This window comes from Anomaloglossus baeobatrachus, chromosome 12 (genome assembly GCF_048569485.1).
Source record: "Anomaloglossus baeobatrachus isolate aAnoBae1 chromosome 12, aAnoBae1.hap1, whole genome shotgun sequence".
NCBI classification, from domain to species: Eukaryota; Metazoa; Chordata; class Amphibia; order Anura; family Aromobatidae; genus Anomaloglossus; species Anomaloglossus baeobatrachus.
The window spans coordinates 59,079,725-59,093,027 of NC_134364.1; the positions used below are offsets into that span (position 1 = coordinate 59,079,725).

Sequence of the window (13,303 nt, forward strand, 5' to 3'; positions counted from 1 at the left end):
TCGGGACCACGGACACACTGGAAAACACCGCATCCGTCTGCTCCACCACTGAGCAGTCGCCGCCGCTGCCACCACTGAACCGGGACCGCGGCACTCACTGCACCGGCCTGCTACACGGCTCACACGCCGCTGCTGCCGCCACCACGGACCTCACGGCTCCTGCCACCACGGACGCCATCGCGCCTGTAACCACGGACGCCACGGCATCTGCAACCATGGACCGCACTGACACTGACCCGCCGCGCCTGCCAGCACAATCTGTGCCTCCTGTGACCCCGCTTCACCACCACTGCTGCCCCTCCTCCGGTAAGAGAACACCGGAGTATAAGATGGACCCCATTTTTCTTTTTTTTTACCTTTATGTCTAAATTTGGGGTGCGTCTTATAATCCGGTGCGTCTTATAAAGCGAAAAATACGGTACATAGAATCATAAAATGTTAGTTGGAAGGCACCTCCAGGGTCAGTGTCCAATCCCCTGCTCAAAGCAGGATTCACTAAACCATCACACACAGATGTCTGTTGAAGACTTCCATTGAAGGTTAACGCACTAGCTCCACTCGATCACTCTCAAAAAAAATTTTCAGTAGTATCTAATCTGTGTCTCCACTCTTTTAGTTTAACCCCATTACTTCTAGTCTTTCCTTGTGCAAATGAGAATAGGGCTGATCCCTCTACACCAGGGCTGTGGAGTCGGAGCTCATTTTGGTGGAGTCGGTATAAAATGCCCCGACTCCGACTACTAAATATATAATAAATTGGGGACAGTAGTGCAATGCAGAATGTGCTGAATATTTTACTAAATAATAACATTTAGCATAATGCTTATATTTAAGTAAAAAATGTATTGTAGTACAATGTGAACATCAGACATTTAATTATTTTTATGATACAATAATCAAGATATTTGGATAGAACATAAAATATATTTATTGGATACAACTTTAGAACACAAAAAACTAATAAATTGTAAATATGTAATACACTATGTAATATACAGTAGATTACACATATCTTGTGTGTGTGTGTGTGTATATTATATATATATATATATATATATATATATATATATATATATACACACATACACACACACATATATTATATATATATATATATATATATATATATATATATATATATATATATATATATATATATATATATATATATATATATATATATATATATATATATATATTCACACACACACAAGATATATATGTAATCTACTGTATATTACATAGTGTATTACATATTTACAATTAGTTTTTTGTGTTCTAAAGTTGTATTCCAATAAATATATTTTATGTTCTATCCAAATATCTTGATTATTGTATCATAAATATTATTAAATGTCTGATGTTCACATACACATGTTCATGTACTGCAATAAATTTTTCACCCATCTATAAGCAATATATGTAGGAGTCGGAGTCGGTGCAAGAGAAATTGAGGAGTCGGAGTCGAAGGTTTGGCTTACCGACTCCACAGCCCTGCTCCACACTGTGACATCCCTTCAGATATTTGTAGACTGCTATTATAAGCCTCCTTAGCCTTCTTTTTTTGCAAGGTGAACATTCCCAGATCCTTTAACTGTTCCTTATTGGACATGGTTTGCGCACCAGTCACCATTCTGGTAGGCCTTCTGTGAACTTGCTTGAGCTTTTTTATGCCTTTTTTTAAAATGTGGTGCCCAGAACTGAACACAGTATTCCAGCTCAGGTCTGACCAAAGAGGAGTAAAGGGGGATAATTACTTCATGTGATCTAGACTGTATGCTTCTCTTAATAAATCCCAAAATTGTGTTTGCTTTTTTTGCTGCTGCATCACACTGTTGACTCATGTACAGTCTGTTATCAATTAGTATACCAACGTCTTTTTCCCACGTGCTGTTGCTTAGCCTTAATCCTCCCATTCTGTATATTTTTTTTACATTTTTGTTGCCCAGATGTAGGACATTGCATTTCTCCCTGTTAAAAGCCATTCTGTTAGTTGCTGTCCATTATTCCAGTTTGTTTAGATCTTTTTGAATCCTCTCTTCTCTAGTATTAACCAACCTTCCTAGCTTTGTATCTTCAGCAAATTTAATCAGTTTACCCTCAATTCCTTCCTACAAGATCATTATAAAAGATTCATTGGGCTTTGCATTCATATTACTGCAAAGATGTAAATTTCACCTACATTTATTATAATAATGGATCGAAAGGTCACATCTCAAAGTTTGTAACTCGCGTGTGCAGACTCGCTTGTAACTCACCAGGTGGAAGGACAGCATCAGATCCCAAAATGGTGACAATGCAAGAGAAAGTGTGTTGTGTTTTAGTGTATGAGAAGTGCAAATCAATTGTTACTTTGTAGGGAGTGTTCCGAAGACAGTATGAAAGTGACCCAACTAGCCACCAGAGCATTCTGCGGTGGTATCGACAATTTAAGGACACAGGATTCTTGTGTAAATGTAAAAGCCCCAGACGACCGAGTGTTACAGGGGAAATAGTTGAGAGGATTTGAGATACCTTTGCACGTAGCCCACATAAACACGTTGTGAACTTGACATTCCTCAGTTTGGACAATTCCGCAACGATGATTGCACCAGAAACCATATAGAACACAGCTATTGCAACACTTATGACAGCTGACCACAGCATCCTGTACGAATGCTACGGCGCGCTAATGACCACTGATGGGGATATGCTGCAGCGTGTGCTTGGGTCAAACTGGACTACCGCATAGATGTGTGTCATGTGTGTGACAAAAAAGGACACATAGAACATTTGTAAACATTAAACTTGGAGAATATATGTTAGTCATCATGTGCAATTTACTAATGGCCATGTAATACATTTTGAAATGTACTTCTTTGAAATCCGATGAATCTTTCATAATCACTCTGAGGGCATATTATATATATAACTTCTCATTTGCGATAATAAATATTGCAGGAGACCTACAGACATCCTAATTTTTTTGGATAAATCAGCATAAAAGAATTGTCAAGTCCAAAACTAAATTAGTTTTCAATCAATAGCAATAAAAGTCACGTACCTTCCAGTTGTTTCTGAACTCTTCGCAGAACTTTCAGAATAGAACTGATTTCCTTAAAGGATAAAAAGATATAAAAAAAATAGCTGAGTAAAATGAGCAACAAAAAAAAAAAAAAAAAAAAAAACCCACAAAGAAAAAAAAGACGAAGCAAGACAGTTTTTGAACTCTTAAAGCTTTCCACACTATAGCGGACGCAACCTAATCCAACGCCTCTTTCTTCTTCATACTTACAATGGAGGCTCAAGGAAAAAGAAAAGTGGAGATCTCCTGGACTCTTGGAAAAGCTGGCAAATGTTTCTGGGTATGGCAGAAGCCTTGCATGCCACCATCCCTAATTTTCTGGAAGAATATACTGGGATGTATGCTTACTTGCTAGACAATAATTCCCTTTAAGGGGTTGTCCAGAATATGCATACCAGCATAGTGGTGGATACCACTGCCTTTACCACTACCCTGACAGTCTTAATAACAAGTTGTCTGCTGAAGGCCACCTGGCCGAAACGTCACATGTTGCTATAAGACTTATGGAATAAAATCTTCGTTTGTATCACCATTTGAGAGGCCATTGTTTCTAATACTCTAACAATGAAATAGTGACATCCTACCCTAGCAATTAACCCTCATTTATAATAGTGGAAAACCCCCTTTGGAAAAGGGTAACTTACCTTATTAGATGTTTTAAGTATTGGCACTTCATTTTCAGAGTTAATTTTTGCCTCTATTTCTTCCCAACTTTTCTCTTTATTCAAAAATAAAACTCTAAAATAAGATAAAAAAACATTTTTTCAAATATGTAATTTATATTTTGTATGATCATAGTAAAAAAAAAAACAAAACAATAAAAACTTACTTCATTTTTTCAGTGAGTACTTCAGTATTGGTGCATATTGTGTGTGACAGCTGTGATACGGGATTCAACATGAGGTTGTCAAAAATTACCTGCAAAATATAAGAATTTCAGAATTTTCATAAAAGCCACATATCTAAAGATGGGGTCATTGACTACTTCGTGCATATAATAAGATGAAGGAAGAGGAGGAGTAAAAGGAGGAACTGGTCCATGGATATGGAAACTAACTGAGCATAGACATATTCCTAAAGGGATTCTTAACCAATCTGTCTTTTTAGTGCTGTGGTCACTGTTTTGGGACGTGCAATACTCTTATTTCCAGATGTGTATCACATAAACCAAGTAATGATAAGTTAATTCAGGTCCTTCTGAGATTTTGACATTGGCATACAATGTGGGAACATGGCAGAAATTAATAAAATTATGCTCCTGATTTGGCACTTAGAGGAATGTAACCGTTATATACCGTATATTTTCTTGCTAGAATTTATAATATATTTATCAACATTTTAATTTGCAAATTTGGAACATATAAGGCCCAACCTGAGAATGCATTGTACAGCCAAGATTGAATGCCCAGTTTGGTGCTGTTATTTGCCTAATATGATATCTAGTGCCACATAGTAGAATAAGAGAACAGGCTCTCCAATGCTGCCTAGTGGAAGAAAAAGAACAGGCTCTCCAGTGCCACCTATTGGAAAAAAGAGAACAGGCTCTATAGTGCCACATATTAGAAAAAGGGAACAGGCTCTCTAGTGCCGCATATTAGAAAAAGGGAACAGCCTCTCCAGTACCACCTATTGGAAAAAAAGAGAACAGGCTCTATAGTGCCACATATTAGAAAAAGGGAAGTGCCACATATTAGAAAAAGGGAGCAGGCTCTCCAGTGCCACCTATTGGAAAAAAAAAAAGAGAACAGGCTCTATAGTGCCACATATTAGAAAAAGGGAGCAGGTTCTCCAGTGCCAACTATTGGAAACAAATAACTGGCTCTCCACTACCACCTAGAAGCCTTGCTGATGCATGAAAAGATTCTATTACACTCTAGCTTTATTGGTGGAACCATGGGTTAATATTCTGCCACCTGGAGGCTGAAACTAAGAATACATCTTAGAAAAAAAAAATCTAACTCTCCCACCAGACTACACAAGGGCAGCCCACACCCAGTTATTTAGTTTAGCTTAGTGTGTTCCCTGAACCAACAGTGCATTTAGACATTTTACGTCTCTGATGGTCTCCCAAAAAGCTCATCTCCTTCACTACGGTTTTCCCTGGAAATGAATGCCTGCTACGCACAGGTTTCTTCAGATGGAGTCCACAATTCCTGTTTTTTGTTGCATATATCCTCAGGTAACGTTCATAGAATCCAGACAGACAGTCTCCTCTCCTACCCAATGTCTTGATTATTTAATTTACCAGAAGGACTGTTGGGTTCACAGATGCTTTGGGTCTTTCAGATTAAGTTTGACTAACTAAGAATAGAGAACAAGGGCCTTAGACATCACGTTTTTACTATTACATTTAGAATGCCACTTTTGTTATATGGAGATATCCTCTTTTTTAATTTTCGCTTCCCTGTCTTCATCCAGAATGATCTTCCAAAGACCAGGCATTTGCCTGGGATATCCTGCTCCAGCGAACTTGATTTGTAAACAATAGGTTAAAACTGGCAAACTCGGGGCCACCATATTAGCACCCCTAGGTCTGGAGGATCTCATTCTGATCTTGGAGACCTTTCTGTGCCAATCAGAAATCTCTCTCCAGTTCGGCTTTCCGGCAGGGTGATTTTTTTTTCCCCCTGTCTATTCATCTCTTCCATGAGGTGAGGCATCAAGTGGTGGCTCTCACCAGCCTTTCTTCTTCTCCTGGACAGAGTTGTATGGCCATCTCCTTTTTCCTTACTGCGTTCTCCACCTTCCACCTTAATTAGGAAATTGCTCTCCTTTCAGGCGCATCACCTCTCATCTCCCGGAATAATTCTTACACAATCTGATGTAGTCAGAGCTAGGAAGTACTACCTTTCTCTCACAACACCGTTCAGATGTTCAGCTGCTTTGCCGGTCGTCCCAGTATACTTTGGCAGATATCAGACCCCCTTGAAGGCTTACCATTGTTCTCCAATTTTGATCGGCCAATATGGAGGCTCAGGCTAAGCTAAGGAGCTACTCGCATGTAGAAGCCTTCTGACTCTTAGGGCGCTTTCACACATCCGGCTTTTTGCCGGTTTGCCAGTTCCGGCGCATGTCAGTACAGTGTATACAGTACAGTGGCAACGCTGTAACTTCCGGGTCACATGCTCCGGTCACATGACTGCATGTGACCGGAGCTTGTCGCACTGCCACTGTACTGTATACACTGTACTGGTGTGCGCCAGAACCGGCAAACCGGCGAAAAGCCGGATGTGTGAGAGCGCCCTTATACATCCAGGTGTCTGTTCGTGAATTTCTTAGAGCTGCTACTTATTCTGTCCACATCTTTGTGGGTCTTTTACCTTTGCGTCTAGAGATGCATAAGAAGTTTCAGCAGAAGGGTAATACACGCAGCAGATGCTAAGGCAGTTGTCACAAAGCTGCTGCTCTCTGTGTCCTAAGGACACAGTGAGTGACCGTAGTGCTACCCAATAGATTTCAAGGGCATACTGGGCGGTCATCTTTGTAGGATCGTCCATAAGTCCAACCTCGGGCTGGACCTCTGGGGCTTTCTCCAGGTGTCACCTTTCAGGGTGATTCCCTAGCTATTTAGCTGGCTGGCAATGGTCAGACCATTGACAAAAAGACTGACGGCACTCACCAAACTGAAATGTGAACAGGTGGCATAACTGAACATGACAAAATAAAAAAAAAAAAAAAGACAGTTTGCACTCTGAATTGCTAAAGTATGAAAATCATGATTGTGTGAATATAGACCTGCATTACTGCTAAGGGAAATCTAATGTATGATAGATCTATACATTTTTCTTAGATTTCCCTTAGCAGTAATGCAGATCTATATTCACACAATCATGATTTTCATACTTTAGCATTTCAGAGTGCAAACTGTCTTTTTTTGTATTTAATGGTCAGGCCATTGTCAGTCGTAGCTTTGCTCTTTGGAGTACGGTATGTGCCTGTTCTGATCTTTTGCTGCCTGGCCTTTCCTTTGACTATTCTATTACCCAGCTCCTTTGTGTCTATCATTGACCATGAACTGTGACCTATTTACTCTTTTGCTCTTCTTGCCCTTCTGCCTTTGACATACACTCTTGCTATTTGATCCCGGACTTCTTGACTCCACTGTCTCACAGATTGACATGAGAGGTGAGGATTGCCAGCCTCACAGTAGTAATCTGAGGAATGGCTATTCTTCCTTCTGCGGTACTGGTGTTCGTTTTCCCACCCCAGGGATTACTTTAAGACATGGTTCCCCTGTCCCCAAATGAAGCGCCTGAGAAATAAATATTTTTGGTACTCACCATAAAATCTTTCTTGTAGCTTTCATTGGGGGGCACAGAACCCTCCCTCATTTGAGGGCACTCTGGTTTTTACCCTTCCTACTGCTTTTTCACTTACTGAATAACTGGGTGTCTGTTGCCCAGGTATAGTCTGGTGGGAAGAAGTGAGCTTTTTTTCTAAGATGCAATCTTATTGTCAGCCTCCAGGTGGCAGCATATTAACCTGTATTTCCAAATTCCCCCAATGAAAGGTACGAGCAATTTTACGGTGAGTACCAAAAATCCTTATATAAATCGATTTCTATGCATTTTCGACCCATATGTTACATAAAAAGTAAACATTTACACAAGGGGAAGGATCGTAATGATAATCATGACATAAATGGAACAATGATAATTATATTTTTGGGACTTTTCAAAAGTTGGATAAAACAGCAGGACTCAAGTTTTGTAACGTGCTTTTTATTTCCTCTCCATTGATTTGCATTTCCTCCCATTGTACGTGTGCAGTGATCTGATCCACAACATATTGGCATCTCAGCCAAATGGCCGAGCCCTGTAGAATGGATCATTGCACACAGATAATACAGAAGGATCCAAGTCTTTTGGAGAGAAAAAAAAAATAGAAATTACTCATGGTTTTTTTTTTCTTCATTTTTGTGCCATGAAAGGCCCATATATAGAAAGTAGCATAATTACCTCCTCTCGGTTTCTAGCCCTTCTCCTTATTGGATCATCATCACGATTATCATTCATATTTTGGTCAAAGTCTTTCAATCCAATTGAGCCTGGTGGAACTTTCTGATAATTGAGACTTGCCTCTGGTATATGATGAACCAACTATAAAAAAAAAAATAATATAGAAAAATATGAAGAACTGTACAATGTAATTACCAAAATGTAATTGTCATCTAATCTAAATCATTAGAATATGAGTTTATAGTCTTAGAAGCCAAGAATCTCGTTATCAGATTCTTGTATATACACCATCCTCATTGTGGTCCCAAATTTATAGCATCTCTTATAATATTATCAAAATTATTTTAAATGTTTAGATGGTTCTGACTAAAAAAAGTTATACAAGTACTCCTCTCCCCATCTTGAATGTGCAAAAGGAATCAATGGAAGGAATGAACTATTGGCTTGATTTATCATTTGCACTTTTTTAAGTCACTTTTTGGGGGGCTTGCGGTATTAGTTCTTCAAAATGGCAACACAGTACATGAATTTTGTGCAAAGTCAAATACAGTCTTTTTTTTGCCCTTAAAGGGAACCTGTCACCAGATTTGGAGACTAAGCTGCGGCCACCACCAGTAGGCTCTTCTATACAGTATTCCAGAATACTGTATATAAGAGCCCAGGCCGCTCTGTAGAATTTAAAAAAAAACACTTATTATACTCATCTAAGGGGCGGTCTGGTCCAATGGCTGTCGCTGCTTTCCAGTCCGGCGCCTCCTCTCTTTGGCAATCGTTGTCCTCCTCCTTCTGAGGTCAGTGTGCATGACGTGTCCTACGTCATCCCACAGGCCAGCATTGCGGTCCTGCGCAGGTGCACTTTGATCTGCCTTGCTCAGGGCAGCTCAAAGTATTGTAGTGCGCATGCACGGGCAGTCTTTAACCTTTCCTTGCGCCTACGCATTACAGTACTTTGATCTGCCCTGAGCAGGGGAGACCAAAGTGCGCTTGCGCAGGAGTGCAATATCAGCCTGTGTGGATGTCGTAGGACATGTCATCCATAATGGGCTGGGTAGAAGGAGGACGGAGATCGCAGCAGAGAGGAGGCGCCGGACCGGAGAGAGGGGGCGCTGGACCGGGGAGAGGAAGGTGCCGGACCAGACAGCAGCAACACCCATCGGACTAAACCGCCTCCTTGTTGAGTATAATAAAAGTGTTTTATACGTTATACAGAGTGACCTGGGCTCTTATATACAGTATTCTAGAATGGTGGTGGCCACAGCTTATAGTCACCAAATCTGTTGACAGATTCCCTTTAAGGTTATTTTTTCCAACTTTTTAATACAATAAGTAACATTCTGGAAAATGGTGCAAAAATTGTAGCAAAATAACTGGCATATATAAAATCACTGCGGAGGGAGTGGAAGGAACTTATCAAAAAGTCGCAAATGATGAATCAGCAGAAAGCAGCTTAAAAACAAAAACCACATTCACAATAATGAATATATAAAAAACAAACAGATGAGCACATATAATATATAGAATTAAAAAAGCTAGCAAATTAAAAGAAGAATCAGGCGCAAATGAAAAGTGAGGCCTTTGTCTTTACCTACGACACCAATCGTAAATGATATAATAACGTAAAATTTTCATAATACAAATAGTAAGATGGTAAACCAAGTTTTGCTACATCCATATTTCTGACCGGTGACCCAGAAAAGGGCGACGCCTGGAATTCCTTAAAATTGACTAATGGGGTCTTTGTACACTGGTTTTTTTAATAACGTCTGTTCCACTTTTGACATGATGGGAAGGAATCGTTGAGCTCTCCAAAGGCTCCAGAGGACAAGTAGAACGTTTGAACATTTTAGGCTAGTTTCACACTTGCGTTGAACGACATCCGTCACACTGCGTTGTGTAACGCATGTGACGGATGCCTTGCAAAAAGTGTGATAATAAAGGCTACGGATTCCAGTGAAATAACGCATTGCGTTAAGTTTTCTTTGGGCCGAGAGAGAGCGCACCCATCATCCCCGCACACAGCCCGCCATCCCCGCACACAGCCCGGCATCCCCGCACACAGCCCGGCATCCCCGCACACAGCCCGCCATCCCCGCACACAGCCCGCCATCCCCGCACACAGCCCGCCATCCCCGCACACAGCCCGCCATCCCCGCACACACACCTGCACACAGCCCGCCATCCCCGCACACACACCTGCACACAGCCCGACATCCCCGCACACACACCTGCACACAGCCCGACATCCCCGCAGACATCCCCGCGCACACAGCCCGACATCCCCGCGCACACAGCCCGACATCCCCGCGCACACAGCCCGACATCCCCGCGCACAGCCCCGACATCCCCGCGCACAGCCCCGACATCCCCGCGCACAGCCCCGACATCCCCGCGCACAGCCCCGACATCCCCGCGCACAGCCCCGACATCCCCGCGCACAGCCCCGACATCCCCGCGCACAGCCCCGACATCCCCGCGCACAGCCCCGACATCCCCGCACACACACCTGCACACAGCCCGACATCCCCGCACACACACCTGCACACAGCCCGACATCCCCGCAGACATCCCCGCGCACAGCCCCGACATCCCCGCGCACAGCCCCGACATCCCCGCGCACAGCCCCGACATCCCCGCGCACAGCCCCGACATCCCCGCGCACAGCCCCGACATCCCCGCGCACAGCCCCGACATCCCCGCGCACAGCCCCGACATCCCCGCGCACAGCCCCGACATCCCCGCGCACAGCCCCGACATCCCCGCGCACAGCCCCGACATCCCCGCGCACAGCCCCGACATCCCCGCGCACAGCCCCGACATCCCCGCGCACAGCCCCGACATCCCCGCGCACAGCCCCGACATCCCCGCGCACAGCCCCGACATCCCCGCGCACAGCCCCGACATCCCCGCGCACAGCCCCGACATCCCCGCACACAGCCCCGACATCCCCGCACACAGCCCCGACATCCCCGCACACAGCCCGACATCCCCGCACACAGCCCGACAGCCCCGCACACAGCCCGACAGCCCCGCACACAGCCCGACATCCCCGCACACAGCCCGACAGCCCCGCACACAGCCCGACAGCCCCGCACACAGCCCGACAGCCCCGCACACAGCCCGACAGCCCCGCACACAGCCCGACAGCCCCGCACACAGCCCGACAGCCCCGCACACAGCCCGACAGCCCCGCACACATCACCGCACACAGCCCGGCATCCCCGCACACACCCCCGCACACAGCCCGACATCCCCGCACACAGCCCGGCATCCCCGCACACAGCCCGGCATCCCCGCACACATCACCACACACAGCCAGACATCCCCGCACACATCCCGACACTACAGCCCTCATCATTCCTGCACACATCCCGACACTACCGCACCCATCATCACCGCACACACACACACACCGGCATTACCTCAGTGACGTCCCCGCTGACAGCACCATTCACTTCAGTGGCTGCGTGGAGCTCACAGGAGCAGCGGTGTTCTACTGCCACTCCTGTCAGCTTCATGTAGCAGAGCTGGATGTGTTGCGGGACCTCTGGATTACGTCGGACCTGGAGGGGTATTTGGGGATTTTAATAAAGTGGTAAAAGAGGGTGTGTTTTTTGTCTTTTATTCCAAATAAAGGTGTGTGTGTTTATTTTCTTTAACTTACAGATTAATCATGGAGGGTATCTTGGGGAGACGCCTGACATGACTAATCTAGGACTTATTGGCAGCTATGGGCTGCCAATAACTCCTTATTACCACGATTTGCCAACGCACCAGGGCAAATCGGGAAGAGCCGGGTACAGTCCCAGAACTGTCGCATCTAATGGATGCGACTATTCTGGGCGGCTGCTGGCTGATATTGTTAGGCTGGGGGGCTCCCCATAATGTGGGGCTCCCCATCCTGAGAATACCAGCCTTCAGCCGTATGGCTTTATCTGGCTGGTATTAAAATTGGGGGGGACCGCATGCCGGTTTTTTTAATTATTTATTTATTTATTGTACTGCACGATATAGACATGTCCACCGGCGGCTGTGATTGGTTGCAGTGAGACAGCTGTCAGTCAGCGTGGGGGCGGGTCTGGCTGCAACCAATCATAGGCGCCGGTGGGCGGGGAAAGCAGGGAATACGAGATTGAATAATGGGCGGCCGGCTTTTTCAAAAGAGGAAAAGCCGCCGGAGCAGTGTGACTGCTGTGCAGCGTCGCGCCGGGGATCGGTGAGTATGAGAGAGGAGGGAGAGGGGGGACAGAGACCAGGAGTGATTTTAAACGATTTCGATCGTTCTGCTGGACATGCTGAGCATGTGCACTAGAACGTGACGAAATCCGTCAGCGGATTCCGCCGCTTAGCGCATAGCGGCGGAAACCGCCACCATAGACAATCATTAGACACCGTGGCGGATTCCAAAGGAATCCGTCATGGTGCGCTATTTTAACGCTCCAAAAAACGTTACATGCTGCGTTCAATCCGCTAGACGCAGCGTCAAAATAACGCCGCTGCGTCGTCCAGCGGATGCAATGCAGACACTTGCGTTACAGTGCGTCATCCATACAACTCTATGGAGAATAGCGCGGTCCGTTAACGGACTGCGCTAGTCTCCATAGTGACGGAATGCGCTGAACGCAAGTGTGAAACTAGCCTTATAAGCGTAAATCACCCTACAATAAAAATCAGGACTGAGGTGTAATGGGTTTGAAAGCCCAAATGTAGGCTGGCTAGTGATGAGCGAATACTAAACGTTTGGGTTTGGATTATGCTTTCCAAATACCGAATACTTCTTTCAGTATTCGTGACAAATGACGAACCTAATGCAAGTCAAAGGAGAACCCGAGCATTTTATATGAAGATTTCCCACAAAAATGCTTGGGTTCCTCATTGACTTGCATTAGGTTAGTGTCACGTTAGGTACAGGAAAGTACTAAGTGAATGGCGAAAGGGAATGTAAACCCTGTGTCTAGGGAAAGGGAAGATGGTGACCCCTGACCAAACCTACTGCTGATCCCTGGGGTCCTTCACCACCCTAGATAGGTTCTGCACCTATGCGCCAAGCCGGATACCTGACCCTAGGAATCCATAGTGCTGGGCCCTGAACAGGGAACGGCTGGGATGAGCTCTTCGTCAACCTCGCTAAACACTATAGAAGACACAAGGAGGACTCATAGGGGGAAAAGCATGAACTACTTATCCACAGATGACACATGTAGAAGTTCAGCAAAGTTTTCTGCAACGATACCACAAAGAAGTACAAGCCACCTGCTTGAAACCAAGGATTGAATGAACTGAA

At 44.7% G+C, this 13,303-nt stretch overlaps 1 protein-coding gene across 6 annotated transcripts in view; it reads right to left on the reverse strand.

Annotated features, from left to right (window-relative positions):
* CEP170B (centrosomal protein 170B) overlaps window positions 1–13,303 on the reverse strand; it is a 130,932-nt gene that overhangs the window by 3,940 nt on the left and 113,689 nt on the right. For all 6 annotated transcript variants that reach the window (XM_075330175.1, XM_075330174.1, XM_075330172.1 and 3 more), the window contains 4 exons: window positions 8,023–8,163; window positions 3,894–3,982; window positions 3,709–3,802; window positions 3,044–3,095 (listed from right to left, as the gene is read on the reverse strand). In XM_075330175.1, the coding sequence (XP_075186290.1) occupies window positions 3,044–3,095; window positions 3,709–3,802; window positions 3,894–3,982; window positions 8,023–8,163 (376 nt within the window). The remainder of the gene's footprint in view (window positions 1–3,043; window positions 3,096–3,708; window positions 3,803–3,893; window positions 3,983–8,022; window positions 8,164–13,303) is intronic.